At 36.5% G+C, this 25,400-nt stretch overlaps 1 protein-coding gene across 1 annotated transcript; it reads left to right on the forward strand.

Annotated features, from left to right (window-relative positions):
- Positions 1 to 1,790: 1,790 nt before the first annotated feature.
- On the forward strand, positions 1,791 to 15,275 carry LOC108669237. The gene is made up of 9 exons (XM_047884992.1): positions 1,791 to 1,912; positions 3,171 to 3,328; positions 4,211 to 4,317; positions 5,014 to 5,183; positions 5,835 to 5,939; positions 9,691 to 9,885; positions 10,562 to 10,714; positions 12,115 to 12,286; positions 13,991 to 15,275. The coding sequence occupies exons 1-9, from the start codon at positions 1,853 to 1,855 to the stop codon at positions 14,203 to 14,205; spliced, it is 1,335 nt and encodes a 444-aa protein (XP_047740948.1). The 5' UTR covers positions 1,791 to 1,852; the 3' UTR covers positions 14,206 to 15,275.
- The last annotated feature ends 10,125 nt before the right edge of the window (positions 15,276 to 25,400 follow it).

Genomic DNA, 25,400 nt, shown 5'->3' on the forward strand with positions numbered 1-25,400 from the left:
ATTGGAACCCAACTTCCTTGCATCGAGTACCACTTGTAGGTCTGTGCAGGTGCCGTGTACCGGTACTGTATAGAAGATAAAGCTCTAATATGTTGTTTTGATTCAATTTTAAAATAAATTATATAGTAATAATCAACCAATTATGTATTTTTACGGTTTTAATTTGAGTGAATCACTAAGACAAAATCATAGGGAAGGGAAAAAGTTGTACCTTAAGATTCCCCCGGGTTACAGGTACGATAGTTCGTTTAGGGACACCAGCCCAATGCCACGTTAAGACCACCACGGCAAACAATTACCGCCCACCAGCGACGCCGGGAAATGAACTGAGCTCCACAATTATTATTTTATTATTATTATAGCAGTTTTAGCGTTTATTAGGCCGGAGGCCTGTTGCCGATTCTCAACATCGCTGAACATCCACAGCTTCTTGCGGTCTCGAACTCGCAACTCACTGCCACAACACTGCTGAGCTCAACCGCCCGGCCTCCTCGCCGATTCTGACCAGAAACTGGCGCACAGAGCTGAGATCGAACCCGCGCCTCTCTGCGCCAATCTTGGTACTCTGAACTTTTACCNTATTAAAAGTTTAGTGACGCTCATCGCGAGTGTGCACAATGCTTATACGTGCAGGCTCCAGACGCTCGTTGTTCGAGGGAGTAAAACACGATAAAGATGTGGTAATTTGGACTCATATAATACAAATATTTTTTGCATTGGACTAATAAGTTGAGTTTTATTTTTAATAACTCACAGATACCACAGTCGTACTTTTTTATTGATGTAAGGTTTGTTATTAGCTACTCGCGCCGGGGGCGGCTCTGAATCACCCTAAAAACAGTCTCAACATTTGACTGAACAGCATCAGTTGAAAAAGTTATCGTGTCAAAGTCAAAACAAATTGCTATCTCGCCTTTCTCACTGGATAAGAGTACCACCTACACAGGAATCGCATTGACTGCAATGAGCTGCACACTCCACTTGCATCGCCACACCGCCCCATCTACCGTCTAGATTGGGATCGCCAATTTGTACACCTGACCAAAGAGCAAAATTAAGCCCGTATCCCCATATAACTCACGAATGAAGGCAAAATTAAAAAAAATCACGAACATCACCGATAGGTCTTAATGAATGCGTGTACCAAGTTTCATCGAGTTACGTTCATTATTTTGGGAGATATTGCTTGATCATTGGAATTTGGAGACCGGCCTCAAGCCCTGCCGTAAATTTGTCCGAGACGTGGGAATAGGCCTGGTGTGGCCTGTCACCGATTCCTGTACTTTTCGTGACTTGTTCACATGAGATCTAAGTGGTTACAGTTCAGAACACAGAAGTGGTTACAGGCCCAGTGGTTACAGTTCAGAGTACCAAGATTGGAGCAGAGAGGCGCGGGTTCGATCCCAGCTCTGTGCGCCAGTTTCTGGTCAGAATCGGCAAGAAGGCCGGGCGGAAGCAACGCAGGATTGAAGCAGTGAGTTGCGTGTTTGAGACAGCAACAAGCTGTGAATATTCTACGATGTTAAGAATCGGCGACAGGCCTACGGCCTAATGAACGCTCAAACCGCTATTATTATTATTAAAAACAGATCATTTGACTGGATCATGAGTAGAGAAGATAGTTGTCAGTTCGAAACATGAAACCAGCAGTGAAATTTCTGGTCGAGATCGGTAAGGTAGCCGGGTGGCTAAGAATATTCAACAGGCAAAGAAGGCCTAAACAAATGTGACACCAACATTTATTTGACAGTTGAGTGACGTGACCACGATCAAAACTTGCGTGTGTAATCAGCTGTTGCTGTTAGTGTGTAAACATCCATCGCTAAGGGAGGTATCAACTACCTAGTACAAGATGAAGTTTTTCGGATCGTTTCTGAATGAACGAATTAAGTCCTTCGCAAATTTTGTTACTGTAAGTGACTCTTCTTATGATTTTCTAGATTCGTGGTAGATAATTTTGTTTATTGCATTTTCTTGGCTCAAAAATCCCACCCAAAATACTACTAAATAGCGCGTTGGTTCAGTCTCTGACTCTCTGCCTCAGACCTCAGTTGTCCCATTGGCATTTGGCCCTTGGGCAGTTAGGAATTCTGATTTCTGATTGAGACTTTTGAGTCCTGAGACGGCACGGCGTAGGCCTGAGTGGGGACTTGACTCACTTGATTCTTGAGTAGCACATTTAGAAGCATGTTTCCCAGTCAATTGTTGAGATTTTTAGAGCTAAATGAAATTCTATTTTCTCAATTTTTTTCTTCTGCTTTTTTGAATATTTTTTTTGATGGCTAAATATTCTTGAAAATAGGAGAAATTTCTGTAAATAATTCAGCAGCAAGAGCAGCCCATCAGTGTAGATTGTAGAATGTAGAATACTGGGCAGTGGGCACTGAGATTTTTTAAAACATTTTTAATTAAAATGATTGTTTTACAGATGATATTTGAAAATAGCAGGCAAAATTATGCAATTTTCCCCAATTTGCATAGAAAAAAGAAAGAGCTATAAAAATATTTGAAATTGTCCACATGTAGCCTATTGGAAATTTGTCATTATGGAGTCATTGATATTTGATGATTGAGACTCATTTTTGCTTTCTTGGATCATCTGAGTAATCTGATTAGCATCCCAAGACCAAAATAAAGAAAAAGAATACATTTTACCATGTTGTTTACTTATTACTCAGTCAATTTACATATATGAATACAATTTTGATTTTTGAACATACATGATCTTGTTAGATTATAATCTTATAATATTGGATTTATCACTATCAGAGTTATCTTTCATTATACAGGAGATACAAAAAATTTGTCACTGTAAAATGGGTGAATTAGACCATTTTTTGCCTCTAACTTTTTGTGATACAAGTAGTCACATAGAAAATATATCTATAGTGCAGTTGTAGATTATCTCATGGTACTTCAAGAGCCACCAACACAATTTTTCTGAGGCAAGAATTTTTTGAGTTTTAGGGTTTCTTTTTCTTGAATGTCTAAATGGTTGCAAGTCATCCCATTTTACAGTAATATTTTACATAAAAATGTTGTTGCATTTCTTGTTATGGTTGTTCCCGTGCTCTTCTGACAATAGATTTGTTTATTATTAATGAAATTTCATTATTAATAGTTAATTATAATTATAAGACAATTATTAATTCAGTGGGCCTCCTGTGCAGTGGGTCATGAGTCGCTGCTCCAGCGTGATGGTGGCCGTGACGGTGTTTGTGCTGCTGCTGCTCATTTCATTCTGGCTGGCCCTCTTCTTGCACCTCATCCTCGTCCAAGTCTTCTTACCAACACAAAGTTTCTCTTGGCCTGTACACTTTGAATTTGAGTAAGTATTTGTTGTCCTCAAGTTATTGGTTGAAAAATCCACACCATTTAAATATTTGAATATATCAACATTACCTATCTAAAATCTTACAAATTAAAACAAAACAGAACTGGAAGACAATAGATGACAAAGGAGAACTGGAAGGAAATAGATGATATAAGTAACCTGAACATGTCAGGACACTTAAGAAAACAAATTAGTCCCCCTGCTCCTGTTTTTTTTAATGCAATAATTCTATTCTATCATATTGTTCAAAAATTTTGCTGTAAATATTGATGTTAAAAATAGGGACCACTCAAAACTTCAAGAGTGAGGGACTGACATGAAATGAGTGAGACTTTCTACAAACAGTGCAGCACATTTTGTCCATGAGTGGGTCATCTTGTCCCAGTTTAGCCCAGCAAAAAGGCATATTGTGGCTAATCTTCTTCATGTTCAGCTGTGGCTTAGAAGAGTCGACCTTTGTACAATATGAACCAGTCATTTCTCCTGAGTGTATCAAGAAGGCATAGAAAATTTCATGCTAAAATCTTGTTTTGTTGTTGAGCCAGCCTGAAAATTTATTTTCCACTTTATATAATATGTGTGGTTATGTCTGTTGGTGTAATTTTAATTCAATTGTACAAATCTTGTGTGTACATTTAATTATAGAAATCTTGTGTGTACATTTTAGTTATACAAATCTTGTGTGAACATTTTAGTTATACAAATCTTGTGTGTACATTTTAATTATACAAATCTTGTGTGTACATTATCTCCCAGTACATCCAAAAAAAATAAGAAATGCTTAGTTACGGTACTACCTATTTTTTAATGTGCCACTTGTTCTTTTGATAAATTTTGCAGTGATGTTTATGTTAAATATTTAATTTTATCCAACAGGAACTGTCGTGATCGTCCGGGCCTGTGTTCTGACCCCCTAGGAGTGGTGCCGCTTGCTGCCGACACTGACCTGCACAACCACTGCACCTTCCCTCCCCACAACCATGGTGGTGCTTCGGTCGTAGTTCATATGTGGCAATTGCAGGAAGGGAATTATTTGGCTGTTGATGGATTAGATTTATAAAAATCATGGTGATAATTGTATGTGAAAATTGGTCACTACAAAAACCATTATAGCTCTCACATGAGAGTACGTTTCCAATCCATGATGGTATGGAGTAATGCCAATCTCACAACTTGTTCATAACTAAACCTCTCCTTCAATTATTGTTATCTGTAAATCCTATTGTATTGTTCTGTATACGACACCAAATATTAGTGAAAACCTTTTTCCTTGACACTTCATTTAGGAAGCCATATTCCATGTCTGGGGCAATTGTTTAAACAAATTATTAGACTGTCACTGCGGTAGGTACTCATAAAAAATCATGGTTATGTGATAGTTTTAATAATGAACTGCTATCACCTTGAATATTTGTATAAAAATGTAGCTTGTCATTAGTGATTTAAATATCTTATTTGATTAAATTTTAAACTCTGCAAAATTTATTTTTGTTCAAGAACAAATTAGCAAAAATTAAATGGATAATAAGAAAAAGAATTTTTTTTCTCTTGCTATCATAAATAACAAAGAATTTTTTTTCTTGTGTGAATAGGAATAAAAAAAATCTTTTTCAGGTTATCATAATAACAAAAGAATTATTTTGTAAAGTAAACAAAAATAACAGGAATTTTTATCTTAGGTGAGCGGAAGAAGTCAGGGAAGGAGGACCCGGGGGGTGTTGTGTGTCAAGGGGCACCGCGGGGGCCTCCGTCCCCCATCTTCGCAAGGGGTCAGAGCTACAGCATCGACGTCGAGCTCGTCCTGCCTGACTCCCCCGCCAACAGGGACGTGGGCATGTTTATGGTGCAGGTGATATGGGCATGTTTATGGTGCAGGTGATGACATGTTTATGGTGCAGGTAATGTGGACCTGTTTATGGTGCAATATATACCAATATATTTATAGGTTCCGGTTAGAAAATTAATTACATTTATCTTCTATTTTAATTTAATTTGGAATTACGCAATTTGTCCGGAAAATAAAACTGTTCGGCAACCCTGATAACAAATGTCATATTAGGACAGTGGCATTCTAATTTTTTTCCATATTTACCTTAAAAATAATTAGTAATTAAATAATTCCAAGATTTACCTTAAAAATAATTTATAATAAAATAATTCTAATATTTATTTACTTTGAAAACACAATTATAAATAATAATTCCTTCATTTGCCTTAATAATATTTAATAATTAAATAAATCCAATAGTATTTATTTACCTTAAAAATAATTAATAATAAAAAAGTCCTATATTCAACCTAATAATAGTTAATAATTAAAGAATTCCAATATATAACTTAATAATAATTAAACCCAACTTTTCAATTATTTTCAATTATATCTAGTGTGACGTTGGTGATAGTTATATATTATAGTATAGTTATATATTTCCAATACCGTATATAACTTAATAATAATTTATGTTAACTTGTCAATAATTATCAATTATTGGCCGTGCAGGTATCACTGCTAGACAGCAAGTCAGGCGCTGTCAGCAGCAGGCGTCGTCCTGTGCTGACGCCCTACAGGTCAGCCCTGCAGCGACATGTTTATGGTGCAGGTGATGTGGGCATGTTTATGGTGCAGGTGATGTGGGCATGTTTATGGTGCAGGTGATGTGGGCATGTTTATGGTGCAGGAGATGACATGTTTATGGTGCAGGTTCAACAGACAGTAAAGACTTCGATAAATTCTCAGCTTTTCTCATGATCAAATTTCTTCTTAAAATTTTTTAACAGCTTTTCAGCGGTTCAGAGAGTTTGACGGGTTATATGATGAATTTATCATGCGATTTATTCATTTATAATGAGTTTTGAATGTATGATTCGTATTATTGAGAGATTTTATCAATCGTTATAGGGAATGCACAAGCATGTTTCCTGCTTCCACTGTGAACAACCTCTCGCGCTTGTTTCAGGCGCCAGCCTCAGCAGGTAACCAGCACGCTGGCAACCGGCTTTCACTGTGTACGTACCCTTACGGTCGATGCCGTAGCTTATTCCTCTGTATCGCAATCTGTATTACCACCCGTATACAAGATACGTTATCTGGACTTATGTGTCTTACTTATCCCCCACTACCTTAGTCAAAGAAACCCGATCCTCAGGTAGAGCTTAATATAATGAGTTCAATGTCTTGAGAGCAACCTCGGAAAGAATCGTGTTTTTTTTTCTCGAACATCCAAACTTGCCAACCCTGGAAATTGATTTGAATTGCTAAAATTGCTAAACTAAAAAGTAGAAAATAAAAAAATATGAAAATCATTTTCAAAAAACACGTTTTTCTGGTTTCTACAAAACTAAAAATAATGAAATAAAACAAATAAAAAATTTTTAAAAACCATGTTTTTTAACGAACAAAAAAGAAACACATTTACTCCTACATAACATTACATAACATTATACATAACTTAAATCTTATGTAGGAGTAAATGTTTTTCCTTTTTGTCCGTTAGGAAAACGTGGTTTTTAAACGTTTTTTATGTGTTTTATTTCATTATTTTTAGATTTGTAAAAACCAGAAAACGTGGTTTTAAAAAACGATTTTTTATATTTATTTATTTATCATGAACATATCCTAGTCATTATATTTTTGAATGCAATATAGTGTTACCGCTAGTTAAAGTGGTAGGAAAGGGGTCGATTAATTAGCACATTGGTTTCTTGTAATTAAAGTTCAAAGTAGTTTTTGAGTGACAAAATAAATGACCAGGCACGAACATCATATTGTATTGGAATTTTAGTAAAGGAAGCTTCTCTTGAGAACCTTGCTGACATTTTTAGCTCAACAAGTGAGCCAGCTTTTTGAAATATCATAGATGGCCCGTCAACCCTAGAATTCCAGTCTGAATTTATTAGTCTCTTCTACAGTTATACCGATGCAGTGCAGAACTAAAAATATATTTTGAAACTAACTTAACTTGGTTGTTGTATTATGTTTATATTTTTAATTTGAACATAATGCACTTCGTCCGTTTTCAAGCATTAACGGTTGCGAGGAACTTAGACTTATCGATACAGCTACGATTCCTGAAATAACAATTAAAATTAACAAGTAAAGACCACGACTACGCTACGTTTATGTTATTCAATTTCGAGACAACCCAAGAAGCAACCAGAAGCGTAGGGAAGAAAGTGCCAGCAACCCATTCAGGTAGCGTAGAAAGTACGGTCGGACTCAGCAGCAGTACGGCCACGAGCTGGCAGCTAATTCACTAACGTGGAAACCTTCTCCAACATTTCGAACTACGGTCGTTGACAATTTACGGCCAAGCGGAACTTGAGATATCTTTCGAGATTACGGCTACTGAATTACAACAGCGGGTCGGCTATACGTATACTTGGAACATCTTTACCGCAGAAGACCGTAGTGATCGATACGGTCACGGCATTGCAACCGTACCACTACGGACCAACACACTACTATAGGCAACGTTTCCCGGTAAAGTAAAGTAAAGTAAGTATGAACAGCGGTTAGAGATTTGCAATTGAAGACTTGTTGATTCAATGCTTTGATTAAGAATTAAAAGTGTGGTTACATTAAGGATAAAATGTCGAATTCTGAACTTACTCGCATATCTTATTGTTGTAAAATTTTTGTAACGTAGGATGTGCCTTGATTTTCGCTATTTTCATTCTAAACGTAAAAGTGTTTCATTTTGACCCTCGTGTACGTTTTGCCCTGATAAATTCCTGTAGAGAAACCGAGCCTTAAAAAGAACGCGCCTTAATTATTGGCCGTCTCGAGCTAGACACGCTACCGATATGAATGATTCTTCAATGCACTAGGAGTGTGAAGTAATTCAGTAATATAAAAATAAATAGCCATGAATAAAACTTAATTCATATAGGCTCGTGTATGAGGCTAATATAATGAGGCTCGCATATGAGCCTCGCGTATGAGGCTCGCATATCAGGCTCGCTTATGAGGTTCACACATGAGGCTCATACTAGAGGCTCACATATCAGGCTCGAAAAAGGCTCAAATCACATATGAGGCTCCCACATGCGGCTGAAAAACTTACCAGTCTCGATTAAGATGTAGCAAACTTCGCTTATCTATCCATAGATGTGCGGAAGTCCATCTATTTTAGGTAAAGTATGAACTCAGTAATATTTCCTAATAATAGGTTCATGAATTTTCCTTTTAGCAATATTTCTCGTGCACTGCAGTATTTCTCGTGCACTGCAGTATTTCTCGTGCACTGCAGTATTAGTATTTCTCGTTCGGTGCAGTATTTCTCGTGCACTGCAGTATTTCTCATGCAGTGTAGTATTTCTCGTGCAGTGCAGTATTTCTCGTTCGGTGCCGTATTTCTCGTTCGGTGCAGTATTTCTCGTGCACTGCAGTATTTCTCGTGCACTGCAGTATTTCTCGTGCACTGCAATATTTCTCGTGCACTGCAGTATTTCTCGTGTACTACAGTATTTTTCGTGCAGCAGTTGATTATCTTCTGCATTTATCAGCATGCAGTGGACATCAGATTATATTGGTTGTTGAAGACTTCTACCGAATTATCGGTGGCTTGCGAGTGGCCAATGTTCAGTTATTCTCTAATCCATCGCTACTTTCGTCTATGAAAGTTCATTCGCTGCGCCCAACTTTTGTGATATCTGATGATAAAAAGCCTAGAACATGAAGCTAAACTTTGTGTTCTCATCAGAATTAGTGTCAGAGTTTTGGGCACCACGACGATCCAGCCCCCCAAATTAAGCGAAGTGCAAAAAGGTTTCGAACATTACCTGCACTGTAATTTGTTTGACGACTTCACAGGAGCGGTCATCGTCAATGGTGACACAATTGTTGCTCTTTGGTTGCTTATCAACCAACTTATTACTTTATAGCGTGGATTCAGAGCCTTACCAGACGCCACTCAGATTGAACGGGTCATATACAGCGCCACCACCTTGATGTTGGGCGAATTGATTTTGTTAGATACATTTTTTCTTTTGAATTTTAATTACATTAATAATTTTGCTCTCACTTAAGTCTTCAGACGAATGAGTTGATTTGTTAGAAATTTTTTGTCGCCAGAAGCATTATTTTTGATAATCAGTTCTCGCGTCAAGGTCAAATAAGGTAAATTAGTTGTGGGGTCAAGTTGCTGTGTAGGCAGGGCAGTTGTGGGGTCAAGTTGTTGTGTAGGCAGGGCAGTTGTGGGGTCAAGTTGTTGTGTAGGCAGGGCAGTTGTGGGGTCAAGTTGTTGTGTAGGCAGGGCAGTTGTGCGGTCAAGTTGTTGCGTAGGCAGGGCAGTTTTAGTTACCGAGCAGTAGGCTCGGTAACTGAAATTCTGTCCATCCAATCTATTTGTTTACAGAGGCATTGCATGCATTTATCATCAATCATCATTGGAATGCTGAGGAGGCCGCGGCTGTTCATGATGCTGCTGTCCGTGCTGCACGGAACCGGCGTAGCATCAACGGGCTCATCCCGGTACCGCGTGCACCCCCAGGCAGGGTTCGGTATCGCTGATCCCGCGGCAAAGGTGCACTATATATCGTTTGAGATACAGGTAAGGTTATTAAGTTTAATTTGGGTTATTAAGTTCAATTACTTAGTTTTTTTACTGTAGTCAATTTCAAAACAAACACAAATTTATCGGTTCCAATGCTGATCAAGTCGCTTGATTCCACAGTAAAATTGACAGCTTTATTGTAAATATTGGTGGTTTTTCCGCTTTGGGAGAGAAACGCGGGTTTGTTGTTGCACATTAATGACCAATATAGTAATGTTGAGCATCTCCAACATTGATAACCCGGGTTAGATATTCAAATTATTTAAAAAAATTTGTTTCCATAATATCTATTTGTTTCGTTACAGTCCTTTTCATGGCCCAATCTTGAGAAAACTAGGATATATAGGTAGTACATATCCCGTCATATATCAATATATTAATTAACGACGTTAATTTATCCAAGGTAGTAAATTATCGGTTAATTTAAAACATTTACAATAGTACAGAGAATCTTGTACTGGTTGCAACAGAGTATCTCATTATTAATTAAGACGTATAGTATTCAATTATCACTTCATCGGTCAATACAGAACCATCGATTATGAATAAATATGTAGTATCTCGTTATTAATTTAATACGGCGTAGCCCACTATAAACCAATACATATGATAATTCATTATTTCTCACTTCAAATAATTACTTACTGCACTAAAACGAGTTAACTTCTTGCAGTGTGCTCAGCTGTGCTCGATTTCTGGCTCATCTGTTTACTCCGTCACTGAAGAAAACACAGGAAAAGTGAGATGCAGAATTGCATCGTCTGGCTTCCGAGCTGAGAACCTCACCGCCGGCGCCGCTGCTGCAGGAGAAACAACCTACGTCGATGTGAGTCATAAACATCATACAGAAGCCGGGGAATAACATCATTTGCGGTCTTGTTTGTGAAGTAGTTGTTAGTGACAGAGTGATATTAGAGTGGCTCGGAAAAGTCCTGAAACTTTTACAGTTTGTACCTTCTGAATAATATCTCCGTGTACAGGGATAAAAGAAATTGTGGGAAATTTACTGGAGCATGTAAAAGATTTGCTTGATAAACAAATGGCTTCTAAATTTATCTAATTTATTTATATTATCAAACAACTGTGTATTGATGAAAGTTTTTGAGATGACGCGAGGGTAAATGAGTTTCTATTCCATTTATTTATCTTATTATTCAATATTTATTTCTTATGTATTGCAAAGGTATTTTTATTTCGATTGAAGAATTAATTCATTGTTTATTTAACCTATATTTACTAATTATTACCTTGACTATCGTCAAAACTTTTAAACTTTGGAAACCCCCGGGAAACTTTGCTCGAATTTATCAACAGAGACCATGGATAAAACTAGTAAAAATGTCTTCAACTCACAAGTAAATCGATTGCTTTTTTTAAAGAAACGTATGGATTTTTTGCGGTGACTTCAATCAAGAACTTTAAACAATTCCATGAAGTGTTTTCTATTGGTCATGGATGGGAACTTGCGAAGTATCGTAAATAACGAGTTTTTTAATTTACGTTTTTATTATATAACAACTTTCCCTATAACTTGTCCTCATCGCTTAGGGAGTTTATACGTCACGTTCACATCAAATTCTTTAGTCATCACCATCCTATATATACCAATCCTCACAGCAGCAAGTACTTACGTTGTCATATGTATTATTATATTTTCTTTATTAATAACTTGTCATATTTAACTCAACTTCCATTGCCATTGAGTAGTTAATAAAATACCTTAGGTACAGTTAATTTTATTTCCTATCTAAGATTTTTCGTAAAAATCTCACATTCGCCCATTCCTCGCAATGTGTGGGCAATGACTGACACGTATCCAACAAACTATTCAATAACGACACTTCGTAAAGATCAATACAAAGCCAAGACTCGCAGCCACTAACGGCCGCTGCGTTGACTCTGTATATCGACAAACGCTATCTGGTGGTTTGTGAATAATCAGTATCAATCACCAATCTATTACTCTAAATCACCAATGTTACCCCTCCTCGACAGAGTGCGACGTTGAATCTACTTTCAATGTTTAAATCAACATAAAATCCTCAAAAAGAGGGCTCCAATGCAAAGTTAGGTAAATATCAAATTATTGTTCAAATTTCGAGACGGAATTGAGTCCAAAAATAATTACATAGGTTAGTAATTGATTCAGTTCTCTACGGAGTCATGTATCATGCTACTTCTAATTCATTTAATTTTTACATTGAACTCAACCTTGCTCTTGTACAGCAACTTACCACGGCTACTGAACAGGCACTTACCACTGCTACTGAACAGGAACTTACCACTGCTACTGAACAGGAACTTACCACTGCTACTGAACAGGCACTTACCACTGCTACTGAACAGGCACTTACCACTGCTACTGAACAGCAACTCACCACCGCTGCAACAACTGAAGGTGAGCAATATTTACCGGAAAGAAAATGAAATCCTTTTAGCATTTATTCATTTAAAATGAATTCCTGGTGGCTTTTGGTGCTTTACAACGCTCAAGCGCGCAATAATTTGTTCTATAATGCATATTTTTGCGAAACATTTCATAGTGACAACTGTTATATAATAATTCAATGGCTACATTACACATAGAATGGGTATGTAAAATCTAATCGCTCTAATTTCTTATCAATTAAACATGCACAAGTCCCTCTTGATGAATATTTCTGATTATATGTCAGAAACAAGGCTCGTTATTTCCCTAATTGAAGTCGGCTAATTCATTGTACTGACAAATTTGAAATTACTCTCTTATAAGTTCAGCTTCAATAATAATGATATATAACGTGTATCTCTACGAGTTTCGATTCCGTTTTTATTTAAAAATCTGGCATTCTTTTCCCCCACTCGTGTTCTATAATCTTTTTTTATATTATCATTTCGTAGCCCATATTAAGGGGGAGGGGGTATACCCTAAAATTTTTGGATTTCGCTTTTCCGGTTTTTAGTCTCATCTTAAAGCTGACATTCTACCTTATCTAATGGTACCATTGCCATCTCTGCACGTTGATTTATGCTTTCACGACAGATCATGAAAGGGGGGTGGGTGGGAGAGTTCTTCAAGTAATTAGATAGGAGTTAATTAGCTGCTGAGCACTCCAAACAAAGTGTCTACTTGAGTTGCTCTTCAGTTACCCGTTTAGTCTCATTTTAAAGCTGGCATTCTGCCTATCCAACGTGGTACCATTGCCGTCTCTGTACGTTGATTTATGCGTTCACGACAGATCATGAAAGGGGGGCGGGGGGAGTTCTTTAAGAAATTAGATAGGAGCTAATTCGCTGCCCAGCACTATAAATACGGTGTTTGCTTGAGGTGCAGCTCAGAAACCCGCCTGGTGTTGTCTGAGGAAGTGCGCATGTAGTCGCTCCCACCATCCTCGAGTGAAATCAAGCTCCAGAAACGTTTAGTTTCGTATCCTTGCTGCATTGAGTGCCTATTGCGATGCGGGTGGGACTTTGTCGCGCTCTGCTGAACATTCACCCTTATTGTCACGGCAAACCTATCTCCTCCTAGAGTTTTGAAGCTACAGCGATGAGACATATACCATTCGATTCGTAAAGATCATACCTATCGAGTTATTGAGCCCCTTTTCAGATTTGTGCATAGTTTGGATTCAAAATGGAAATTTTGAATTGGGAAATTTGAAGAAAATGAGAAAAAAATGAGAAGAAAATTGAAAAATGCTTGTAAAAAAATTAAGGCAATATAAAAAAACTCGATAAATCGATAGGTATGGTCTTTACGCATCGAATGATATGCGTCTCGATGTTGTCGCTTGAAAACCCTAGGAGAAGATAGATTTCTACATTACCCCCTTTTTTTGTCCGTTTTCTATGAATTTCACGTTTTCTATAAATTTTTCCAAAAAAACGAACAAAATGTTTTTGTATTTTGATTTGACATATATGTGTGAAGTTTCAGGAAGATCCATTAGTAAATGTGGAAGTTTTTCTGGAGGGTATACCCCTCCCTTAAACGAGATTCATATTTTGCCGTGATACATTCCAATGCTCTATAACGTTTATATCAATCTCAAGTGAAATAATATCTAGTGATGATATTCCTTATAATATTCAGTGCTTAATTCAAGTTTTTCTTCATAAAAAGGACCGTGTCTTACTGCTGCTGATATCGACTGCTCTACTGTGGAGAAAGACACTTTCTTCTACCATCCGACCGACTGCACTAAGTACCTGCGATGTGAAAGGAGGACCGAAATACTGAGCACAAATTCATGCGAAACTGGCCTCTTCTTTGATTTGGACCTTGAAGAATGTGTTACGCCAAAGCCTGCGAAATGTTCCTGCCAGACGTCCATCTAATATAACAGGGGTTGAGAAACCCTTTTACTCGTCGATCACTTTTAGGATATTTAAATTTGAATCTACCTCTTTTTTGCACACACAGATTCAAGTACTCTAAAACTAAACTTCATTCATTGTTTACGATGAACCAAAAATGAATGTTACTAACCTAAACATTCCTCCTACCACTTCATATATGGGTCCTAAACTAAAGATAGTAATCTAACACTCTTAAACTCTACATTCAAAGAGACTAGAATACATTCATATTCAGAAATGAATTTTCATCCAAAAACATGAACTAAAGTATGGATCATTGTTGGATTTATTATTCGTTTCTTGATTGATTTTCATTGTTTTCCTCAATCAATCATCGAGTCTAGTCTCGCCATTCTCCTCCTATCTCTTTCAGCCTCAACATTCTCTCCAAATATCTCTTAAAAAGGTTCAATGACACCAAGTCAATAACACTCTGACAGACACAGTCACTATCTCTTCCATACCTAATATATCATTCGCCACCTCAAGATGGTAACATACACCCAGGTAGCACATACTATCACTACATATTGGATTACCATCCGGTGTCGCTTCCACTGAGCGACTGTGCATGGATTTACAACATTCCAGCATAATTATTGATGAAAGACAAATATACAACTCCTATAGTAATGAGAAAGTATTTCACAAATACTTTTACAATACTTTCACGAAGAACTATCAAATTGGAAGAAAGATAAGTACTTTAAAAAGTGTTGATTGTTCATGAAGTCTTCGTGCATTTCCATTGACTCTTCTTGAATCTTATTTTGCTGCCTCCTGCTACTATCTCGACGAATTTTCTAGCCCATAGTTTCTAAGGAGGCTGATGCTGGCACCTTTGATTACTATATTCCCTTAATGCCATGCACGATCGATGCAATATAACATTTATAACGATTGTATATTGCCTCTTTTTCATCACAGCCGTGGCATCAGCCACATCCACAGCACCACCTTCAGCTACTTTCGCAGCATTATCCTAAAATAATTCTTGATAAAAAAAATTTGGTCTCATCGTGTCTTGTGCACCTTGGCTTGAAACGTATTTCTATGCCCAAGTGATGTGTATTTGACTTAACTACACTCACTCGAGTTTATCATTTTACTCAATGGTTCACTTATTGCATTTGGAGAAATTCTGTGCGTTGGACAAACACGCAGCACATCTTGACTTTTATAGCAATCGCAATAATATCGTCCGTCTGTTGACTTGAAAAGATCTGAAATGTGTACTTGACAACACGGCATTTTTTTAATGAGTTATTATAATATGTTTATACCTACTTGCTTTCTTGTGAACCGACTTTTCACCTTTCTTAATGAAGCGACTTTTCACCTTAGAGGCTTAGACATATGAATAAGTCTTGACTAAATTGTCAATTAAAAAGTTTTGAATAAAATTCTCACAAATTGCAAGGAAAAATCTGAGCCAACTATAACCTCTCACTTCATCTTTTTGCACGTTAACTCAACATTATTTCTATATTTTTAGTGTGTCTAAATAGAACATCCTTGAATTATCACATTGTATTATAGCCGTAACTATATATTATCACAGTATATTATAATATAACTATATATTATCACAATATCGTATAGCTATAACTATATATTATCACAGTATATTATAACCATAACTATATATCATCACAATATTTTATAGTCATAACTATATATTATCACAATATATTATAACAACAGCTATATATTATCACAGTATATTACAGCCATAACTATACATTATCACAATATATTATAGCCATAATTACTCTAGTAATGATATCATAAATTTGCTTAAACATAAAATTAAACAATAATATAGACACAAAGAAAATGTTAGGTAAATCAATCAAATCTTCATTGAAAGATTACTGGAGACCAGCATCATCAAGATGATGAATATGATTGAATGACAGTTTATTACTTTCAAATCATTGGTACAATTGCACTAGTAACCTAATGATGATATTAATGGTAATTTTGAGTGTTGGTTCACAAGTCCAAGCAACATGTTTAAAAAGGTTTTTATCTACGGCAACAAATTGCACCATATACAAAATTTAAGAGCTTTTCTTATCAGTAATTATATTCTAGGCCTGGAATATAGTCTATTCATGACTGGAAAATAAACTATTTCAGAAATTTCATCTGTTTAGTATATCTAGTTTTCTATGATAAGGTTGATTATGTCTATAATGCACAGCTTCAATTTTGTTAAAATTTTAATGTGTGACTTATTATTACAGTTTGAATTATTCACTATAATTGTAGTTATTAGCATGTCTTCAAAAATCAGAACTAATTGTGACATTGTGTCACTGAAAGGAGAAAAAGATGTACTTCTTTTCTTGTAGAATGAAGCGAAAAAGCAAGTTAATGCTCCTAATTAAGGAGCATTACTTTTAGAATCCTATAATGTTGTTCTAAAGAATCCCACATCCAGCACGCCTCCTATTGTAATAGTTAATATTTACATATACGTGTAGTTGTATCTGTGTTACGTCATTTTATCCTCCGTGCTTTTCCAAAATTATGTTTTGCATATATCCTCACTTATGCTTCATTTGCATTAAATATTTAGTACATATATAGTATTTATATTGAATATTTAGTAGTTAATAATGACGCTGGTCTCACAATCAATTTTGCTTAAACATGTTCAGATTTAGTGAGATATTTTATTGCCATCACAAATATTTGGGTTAGATTTCATTCTGCAATAGCAACGAGTTTACTCCTGGCAGTAGCAGCCTCGAATCAAATAAATTTCAATACTTTTTCACCGGAAGAAGCAACAGAGTCAACCTCCAGCTTCTGCAACTCGAACGACTGCACGAAATGTCTGCTGTTTTTTATTCATGTCGTTACATTGATCCTATAAATTTAATTGTATATAAATTTAATTGTTAGTTTTTAATTATTTATGGTACGCTTAACTAGGTTTTCATGACGTAAACCCTGCCGGTCACAATTACTAATATTACACCGTTGTGAGTTGACAAGCATCGCCAGTACCTAGCCCTTCAGTCTCTGGCATTACCTGAATTTGAACCTGCAAATGTTTTTGCAAATGTTTTGCAAATGTTAGTTTTTTCAACATTTAACATTTACAAGATGTCTAACATATCCCGGGTCCTTTGTTATGAATTATATTGCTTCTTTTAATTTATGCATTTCAATATTATGCGTGATTGTAGCATTTACTCTATTGTCATAGCTATGCGTGATATATATTACAGCATTACTGGGTAACAACTACAGCCTCGTCAGAATTAGTATCTGACTAACCAGCATTAAAGTTTTCAGCAACCATTTGAAGTGACGACAAATTTACGCTAACGTTTCAACTGTTACATGCGTTGAAGTAAGATATACGAGTATTTGTTGTTCATCTTTAGACGGTCAGTTCACAAATTATCAACGATTTTTATGGTGATAGGCATAAACCAAAAGGAGGGTGAGCCGGACATACGATGAACGATAGGTCAACGGTCAAATTGAAATCGCAGCATAGGTTTTAATGAACTGACAGTATTTATTGTGGCAAGGTTAATAGATTGTGAATTGATTAGCGAGTGAAAATTCATTTTTGCATCCTTAAATTATGAAACGGTAATTAAATTGAACATTTTTTAGAAACTTGAAATTTATTAACATCTGTTGAAATAACGTGAGTTTTTTCACTAATTCAGAAATTTTTGCACTCGTATAACTCTAAATAAATATCTATGCACAACCTAGTTAATCTTACTTATTATCCCTGAATAACTTTAAAACTAATAACTATTTCGTTCGTGTTCAGGGAAATCAGTAGTTTATGTGAGTGGTAGCTTTTAATTACCCTTACCATGGAAAAGATTTGCCATATGGCAATTCATGCTTTCAAAAAACCTCCTTCCTCAAAGGTTTAAACATCGGTAATTACAGCAAGCGAAGCATAAGTTGATTCTTAAATACAATAGCTGATATGATAAAACGAATTTTACTTTCACTTCATTTTACAAAGTGAATTTTACTTCTATAATTTTTCTATTAGAGAGTTGTACACTGAAATGTGACGCAAATAAAATTTCTCTCATAATTATTTATTAATACGAGCATTAAAGATATTTCAACAAATTTTTCCAAAAGATTAAAATCGACAAGAAATGGGAAGTTCAGGCCCTGTTTTTATAAACAAGGGCATAATTTGGCATTAGTAAATCTAACAACTTACTTGGGCCACTGGCCGATGTAGGCAGGGCAGTTGTGGGGTAAAGTTGTTGTGTAGGCAGGATTCCTTGCATTTCCTTTCTATGTCTCTGGCTCTAACGGCCGACGCCTTGTGTCACGACTGATAAACCATTGTAAGAAACTCCCCCGCTGTACTATTTCTGCTGGCACCGTAAGAATTGAATGTTGATATGCGAGTAATAATTTTTATCATTATTTCTCCGCAGAAAATACTCTCCCAAAGACTGGAAATGTCAAAAACAATGCTGAAGCTGCACCTGCTGCTGACCGTGCTGCACGGTCTGGTAACAAGTACCTACCGGTACAAGATACTCCCCAACCCAGCGGCCGGTTTCAACGATCCCGAAGCTTTGGTATATAACACAGAGACGGCCACACAGGTAAAATTGCTATGTTTGGCATTACTTGAAAATGTTAGCAACGCGTGGAAGTTCAAATTAAGTTGATTTTGCTTTAAGTAGAATTTCTATTCGCTGGTCTATTTTAATTTGTGCAATAAAATCATAAATTGTAGTTCCAGACAAATTCTTCGTGAACTCTAAATTCTCTTGCCCAATGTATGTTTGCAGACCATATACCTCCAGAATTTCGTCTTAATTGGGACCCAGAATAGGCTTATTCGCTGGCGAAAAAATTAGAAGTAATGGCGAATATGATAAATTGAATATATGAAAAATGGTCTAATTTCGGAGTGCTTGAGAAATTGCAGTGAATAAAGGTAATAATTAGTGTAAAACAATTTCGTATCCTTGTCGACTGACGAGTTATTTCATCGAGATCTATTGCAGTCAGATCAAGCAGAAAGTTAAATTTGTTGCGAACACCGGGATTGTGAACTGAGATCGAGTAGAACGTACATAACAACCCAAGACTCAACAACTTGCGCCCAACCAAATTTAATATGAACATGAATCGCATGGTTAACTTAAAATGCGCGTTACAATATTAAATAGAAACTGCTGAATAATTGTAACCGAAGCATATGTTAACAAATAATTACCGAACCATTCTCTCCTATATAATTAAAGTGAAGAATTTTACCAGACAATTTCCTTGTCATTGCTTTCGAATATTCACCACTGCATAAATTACTGCATCGTAGGTTACCAAGTAGATACCGCAACTAAGGTTAACATAACGTAATAATATTGGGTACAAAATATATTTAAAGTTATCTTAGTTACAATGAAGCGAAAGCATGGTGAGATTTATGCCTCTTATTTACTTCTAGTGGTGATACCAAAGTTCAGTGTGTCATCACGGCTAGACTTTCATGAAAGTTTATTCGTATAAAGAACGAACTTATTTTACCCAGAAATCTATAATATTTGATATAGCACACAAATGCGCACTCTCTGTATACTAATTAAAAGTGTTCTATGTATATTATTCAGCTTGCAGGTGAATACTGTTCTAAAGTTTCTTACTGAGAGTAAAACTGCATGCGTAGTATGACCTTATGACCTTATGATGAGTTTAGGACGTCGTAGTCCACGGTCACGCTGATGCGCCGCCTTCGTCGTCCTCCGTCTCCGAGTCGTCGTCGGATGTAACGTTGGAAGTGTTCCGTCTATTTGCCCTCCTTTGGGCACGCTGATGCAAGATGCAGTTGCTTGTCGCTTGCTGATGGTAGTTTCCCATTCCTGAACAGTCTGGGATCTTTCTCAACCACTTGTCCAGTCGTCTCTTGGATGTTGCAAGGGTGAACTCCCCTCCTCTCAGCGCTTTTGGTAAGACATTAAAGAGCCTTGGTCCTACCACGGACAGTGATCCCTCACGAAGAGTCTGTACTCTGGCCGCGGCTCGGCTATCAAATGGGGGAATCCTGCACAGTCTCCACCTTCTTTCGTTGTAATATGTCATTATTTTAGAGGTCTCACTCTCAAAGTTGGGAGCCAGTCCGTTTATCATCTTCCAAGTGTACAGTATGATATACCTTTCCCTTCTCCTCTCCAGTGAGTACAGTTCCAGGTGTTTCATCCTTCCCCAGTATTTCAGGTTCAGCTCCCTCATGCCGCTGATCCTGTACGTGAAGGTCCGCTGGACGAATAGTAGGCAGTTTGGGCGAATCCAGATGAAAATTCAATTCAACAATTTAAAATTCACTCCGGCTGTAGTGTCTGCATCGTTTCATAATTTTTACTATTAAGCATTGTCTTAACAGTACTTGGTTTGTGTAAAGCTCATAAAAATCAATAATTCCAGTGCGGGCTCCTTGCATCAGTCGCCAAGACCGCGATGTTTTCTGTCACTGAGCAAACCAATGGCAAATTTTCTTGCAAAATTCCCTCTGCAAACTTTTTCTGGCAAGATTTGATTTCACCGAACATGAGAGCAAGCACGACTGGAACCAGCACGACTGCAGCAATCACGACTGCAGCCAGCACGACTGCAGCATGCACGACTGGAACCAACATGACTGGTTCAGTGGTGCCAGCTGTAGCCAAGTATATTGGAACAACCGTGATTGTACCCATTGGAAATGAAACCAATACGACTGCAGCAACCACGACTGGAGCAGACACGACTACAACAATCACGACTGCAACAAGCACGACTGCAACAAGCACGACTGCAACAAGCACGACTGCAACAAGCACGACTGCAACAAGCACGACTGCAACAAGCACGACTGCAACCAGCTCGACTGCAACAAGCACGACTGAAACCAGCACGACTGCAACAAGCACGACTGCAACAAGCACGACTGCAACAAGCACGACAGCAGCGACCACAACTGAAGCAGACACGACTGCAGCAATCACGACTGAAGCAGACACGACTGCAGCAATCACGACTGAAGCAGACACGACTACAGCAATCACGACTGCCGCGAGCACAGCTGGAACCTGCACGACTGCAGCAACCGCGACTGCAACAACCACGACAGAAACAATCACGGCCAAACCCAGCACGTTTGCCGCGCAGTCGACCAAGGAGGTGGTTTACGTTGACGTAAGTCAAAAATGTAAAATGTTGAATGAATTCGGATGTCACTCAAAAAATCTTTTAGTAAATAACAGAGAGCAAAATAAATAATATAAAATACTGTAACTTCGAGAAAACAAGATACATGCCATGACTTAATACAAAAATTTATTATGTTTTAGTTTGAAATAACGTCTGTAGATGTGTTAAGCAGATGTAACCTTCCCTCTTCATTGTTAGCGCTGCATTCAATATTTTACTATTTGTTCAAGCATACTTTTCTGTGACAGGTTTCTGCGATGGCTGCTTAGCATGTGAGTGTAAATTAAAATCATATAAGCGTTTATGTATAAATGCCTAAATCTTTCTTATATGATATAAAAGTGGAGTTATCGATGCAAATTCATAATATTATAAATTTAATACGGGACTGACGCCGGTGCCTCCATCGCCAATGAAGGGCGTGGTTAATAATTAACATTTTTCATAATTTTCACTTTTGAGGCGAAAAAATCCTTTTATTTTTTTTCCAATAATTATACAAAATATGTGAAACGTTCGTACTTAAATAACTAGCTTCAATAATCCGGCATTCTTAAATGTAGACTGCATTCTAAGTTGTACCGTTAACATGTATATACATGTAACATTCTGCTCAAGTCTACTGCCAATCTTGCACCTCGTATCAATTCTTTCATAAACCATGAAGTCTCAGTCGCGTAAGCACGCTACAATAAGCACGCTGCAATAACTATGTTACACATTCATACTCCATAAAAACAAATTTTTGTACAATGATCTAAGCATTTTTTTTCGTCTACGTCTAATCTCGTTCGTGAATTCTTCGTGCATTTTCATTGAGTCTTGTGAACCATAATTTGCTGCCTCCTGCTACTACATATCTTGGCGGAGTTTCCAGCCCATAGTTTGTTCGTGGGCTGATGATGGCACCTTTAATTATTCCCTTAATGTCATGCGCGACTGAATATAACATTTATAACGATTGTATATTGCCTCTTTTTCATCACCTCCGTGGCAGCAGCCACATCCACAGCACCACCTTCAGCTACTTTCGCAGCATTATCCTAAAATAATTCTTGATAAAAAATTTTGGTCTCATCGTGTCTTGTGCACCTTGGCTTGAAACGTATAATTTCTATTTCTATAATTTTGCGCACATTTCAAGTACACACAATCGAGTTTATCAATTTACTCTATGGTTCACATATTGCATATGAAGAAATTTCTGTTCGTTGGACAAACACGCAGCACATCGTGACCTTTATTAGTTATCTAAATGATATAGCCCGTCTGTTGACTTGACAAGACCTGGAATGTGTACTAGAAAACACGATATATAAAGAATATGAGTTTTATATTTGTTTATCTACTGATTTCCTTGTCTATTCGGTCCATTTCTTTGTACATTATTAAACTCGTCTGTAATAATGAACCGATTATTCACCTCAGATATAAGATTAAGTCTGGACTAAATTATCAAATTAAAAGTCCTAATAACTTTTTCACAAATTGTAAGAGAAAAATCTGAGCCCACTACAATCTCTCACTTCATCTTTTTTCACCTGGACTCAGCATAACTTCTACTTTATGGTGTGTTTAAATAGAACATCCTTGAATTATCACAATATATTATAGCCATAACTATATATCATCACAATATATTGTAGTAATAATTTTACTACTAATTATATCGGAAATTTGCTTAAACATAAAATTAAAATGAAGCGAGAGAGGAAGTTAATGATTCCAATTAAGGAGCATTACTCCTAGAATCCTTTAATATTGGTCTAAAAATCCTACATCCAGCACGCATCCCATTCAAATTGTAAATAAATCCATATATGCGTTGTTGTATCTTCATTCTTTTCCAAATTTATGTTTTTCATGTATCCTCAATCATGCTTCACTGGTATTAAATATTTAATATATATTTAGTATTTGTATTGATATTTAGTATTTGATAATGACGCTGGTCTCGCGATCGATTTTGTTTAAAACATGTTGAGATCTAGTGAAATGTTTTAATGCTATCACAAATATTAGGGTTAGATTTGATTCTTCAATAGCAACGAGTTTACTGACAATAACAGCCTGGAATCCGATAAAATTTCACTACTTTTTCACCGGAAGAAGCAACAGAGTCAACCTCCAGCTTCTGCAACTGGAACGCCTGCACGAAATGTCTGCTGGTTTTTATTCATTTCAATATCTTAATCCTATAAATTTAATTGTATTAGTTAGTTAATAATTATATTTGGTACGCTGAACTAGGCGTTCATAACATTAATGACACCCAGTTTTTCGGTAATCAACGCCACACATTCATTTATTATTCGCTAATACCCTGCAGGTAACAATTACTAATGTTACACCGTTGTGAGTTGACAATAATTATCGCCAGTACCTAACCCTTCAGTCTCTGATACTGCCTAATTTTAACCTACAAATGTTCTCGTAATTGTATATGACTTAGCAAAATCGGCGATCCTTCAATATTTAGACAGCTTTTATTGGTGAACTCTTTTAGTTAATGTTCTCTGAACACGATACGCTCACCTGAAAATTATCCTCTGTAGTTTTTTCAACATTTAACATTAACAAGATGTCTAACGCATCCCGGGTCCATTGTTATGAATTATTTTCCTAATTTTAATTTATGCATTTCATTATTATGCCTGATTGTAGCATTTACTCTATCGTCATAACTATGCGTGATATATATTACAGCATTACGTACTGGTAACAACTACAGCCTTTATGAGAATTTGTATCTGACTAGCCAGCATTAAAATTTCCAGCAACAATTTGAAGTGACGACAAATTTACGCTAATGTTTCAACTGTTGCATGCGTTGAAGTAAGAAATGTTGGTTGTTCATCATTAGACGGTCTCTTCCCGAAATATTTATCACATTCTTAACGATTTTTATGGTGATAGGCATAAACCAAAAGGAGGGTGAACCGGACATACAATGGACGATAAGTCGACGGTCGAATTGAAATCGCGGCATTGGTTAGAAAGAACTGACAGTATATATTGTGGCAAAGTTTAAAATTGTGAATTTATTAGCGAGTGAAAATCCATTTTGCATCCATAAATTATGAAACGGCAATTAAATTGAACATTTTTTACAATCTTTAAATCTATTAACATCTGTTGAAATGATGGGAGTTTTTCCACTAATCCAGAAATTTTTGCACTCTTATAACTCTAAATACATATCTATGCACTACCTATTCAATCTTATTTATTATCCCTGAATATCTTTAAAACTTATAACTTATTCGTTTGTGTTCAAGGAAATCTGTAGTTTATGTTAGTGATAGCTTATAATAGTCTTAACCATGGAAACGATTTGTCATATGGCAATTCATGCTAACAAAAAACCTCCTTCCTCAAAAGTTTAAACATCGGTAATTACAGCAAGCGAAGCATAAGTTTATTCTTAAATACAATAGCTGACATGAAAAAACTAATTTTACTTGCAATTAATTTTACAAAGTGAATTTTTCTTTCACAATTTTTCTCTTAGTGTTGTCACACTGAAATGTGACGCAAATAAAATTTCTCTCGTAAATATTTATTAATACGAGCATTAAAGATTTTCCAATAAATTTTTCCAAAAGATTAAAATCGACAAGAGATGGGAAGTTCAGGCCCCGTTTTTATAAACAAGGGCATAATTTGGCAATAATTAAGTCTAACAACTTGCTTGAGCCACTGGCCGTTTGAACACTGCATTCATAAATCATTGAAATAATTTTCGAACAAATTGGCGATGTGTGAAAGATTCACTATACGAGAAAAAAGTTGGTTTTCACCATTTTTCGGGAAGATCTCAAACCAAGATCAGAAAATGCTGATACTGTTGGTATATGTCTAAAAGTGTCTTTCATTGAGTAAAAAGTGGGGGTAAAACAGATAACACTTTATATTCATGGCCAATACACTGGTATAATATGAAAAATTAATGAATAGCCATATCATTG

This window comes from Hyalella azteca, unplaced genomic scaffold (assembly GCF_000764305.2).
Source record: "Hyalella azteca isolate HAZT.00-mixed unplaced genomic scaffold, Hazt_2.0.2 contig16671, whole genome shotgun sequence".
Classification (NCBI taxonomy): Eukaryota; Metazoa; Arthropoda; class Malacostraca; order Amphipoda; family Hyalellidae; genus Hyalella; species Hyalella azteca.

Excerpts from the sequence above, each read along its gene's own strand:
- LOC108669237 (XM_047884992.1), top strand. The coding sequence starts at position 1,853 with ATGAAGTTTTTCGGATCGTTTCTGAATGAACGAATTAAGTCCTTCGCA. Across the intron at positions 3,329-4,210 it reads CCTGTACACTTTGAATTTGA|GAACTGTCGTGATCGTCCGG; the intron begins GTAAGTATTTGT and ends TTTATCCAACAG. Across the intron at positions 4,318-5,013 it reads CTTCCCTCCCCACAACCATG|GTGAGCGGAAGAAGTCAGGG; the intron begins GTGGTGCTTCGG and ends TTTTTATCTTAG.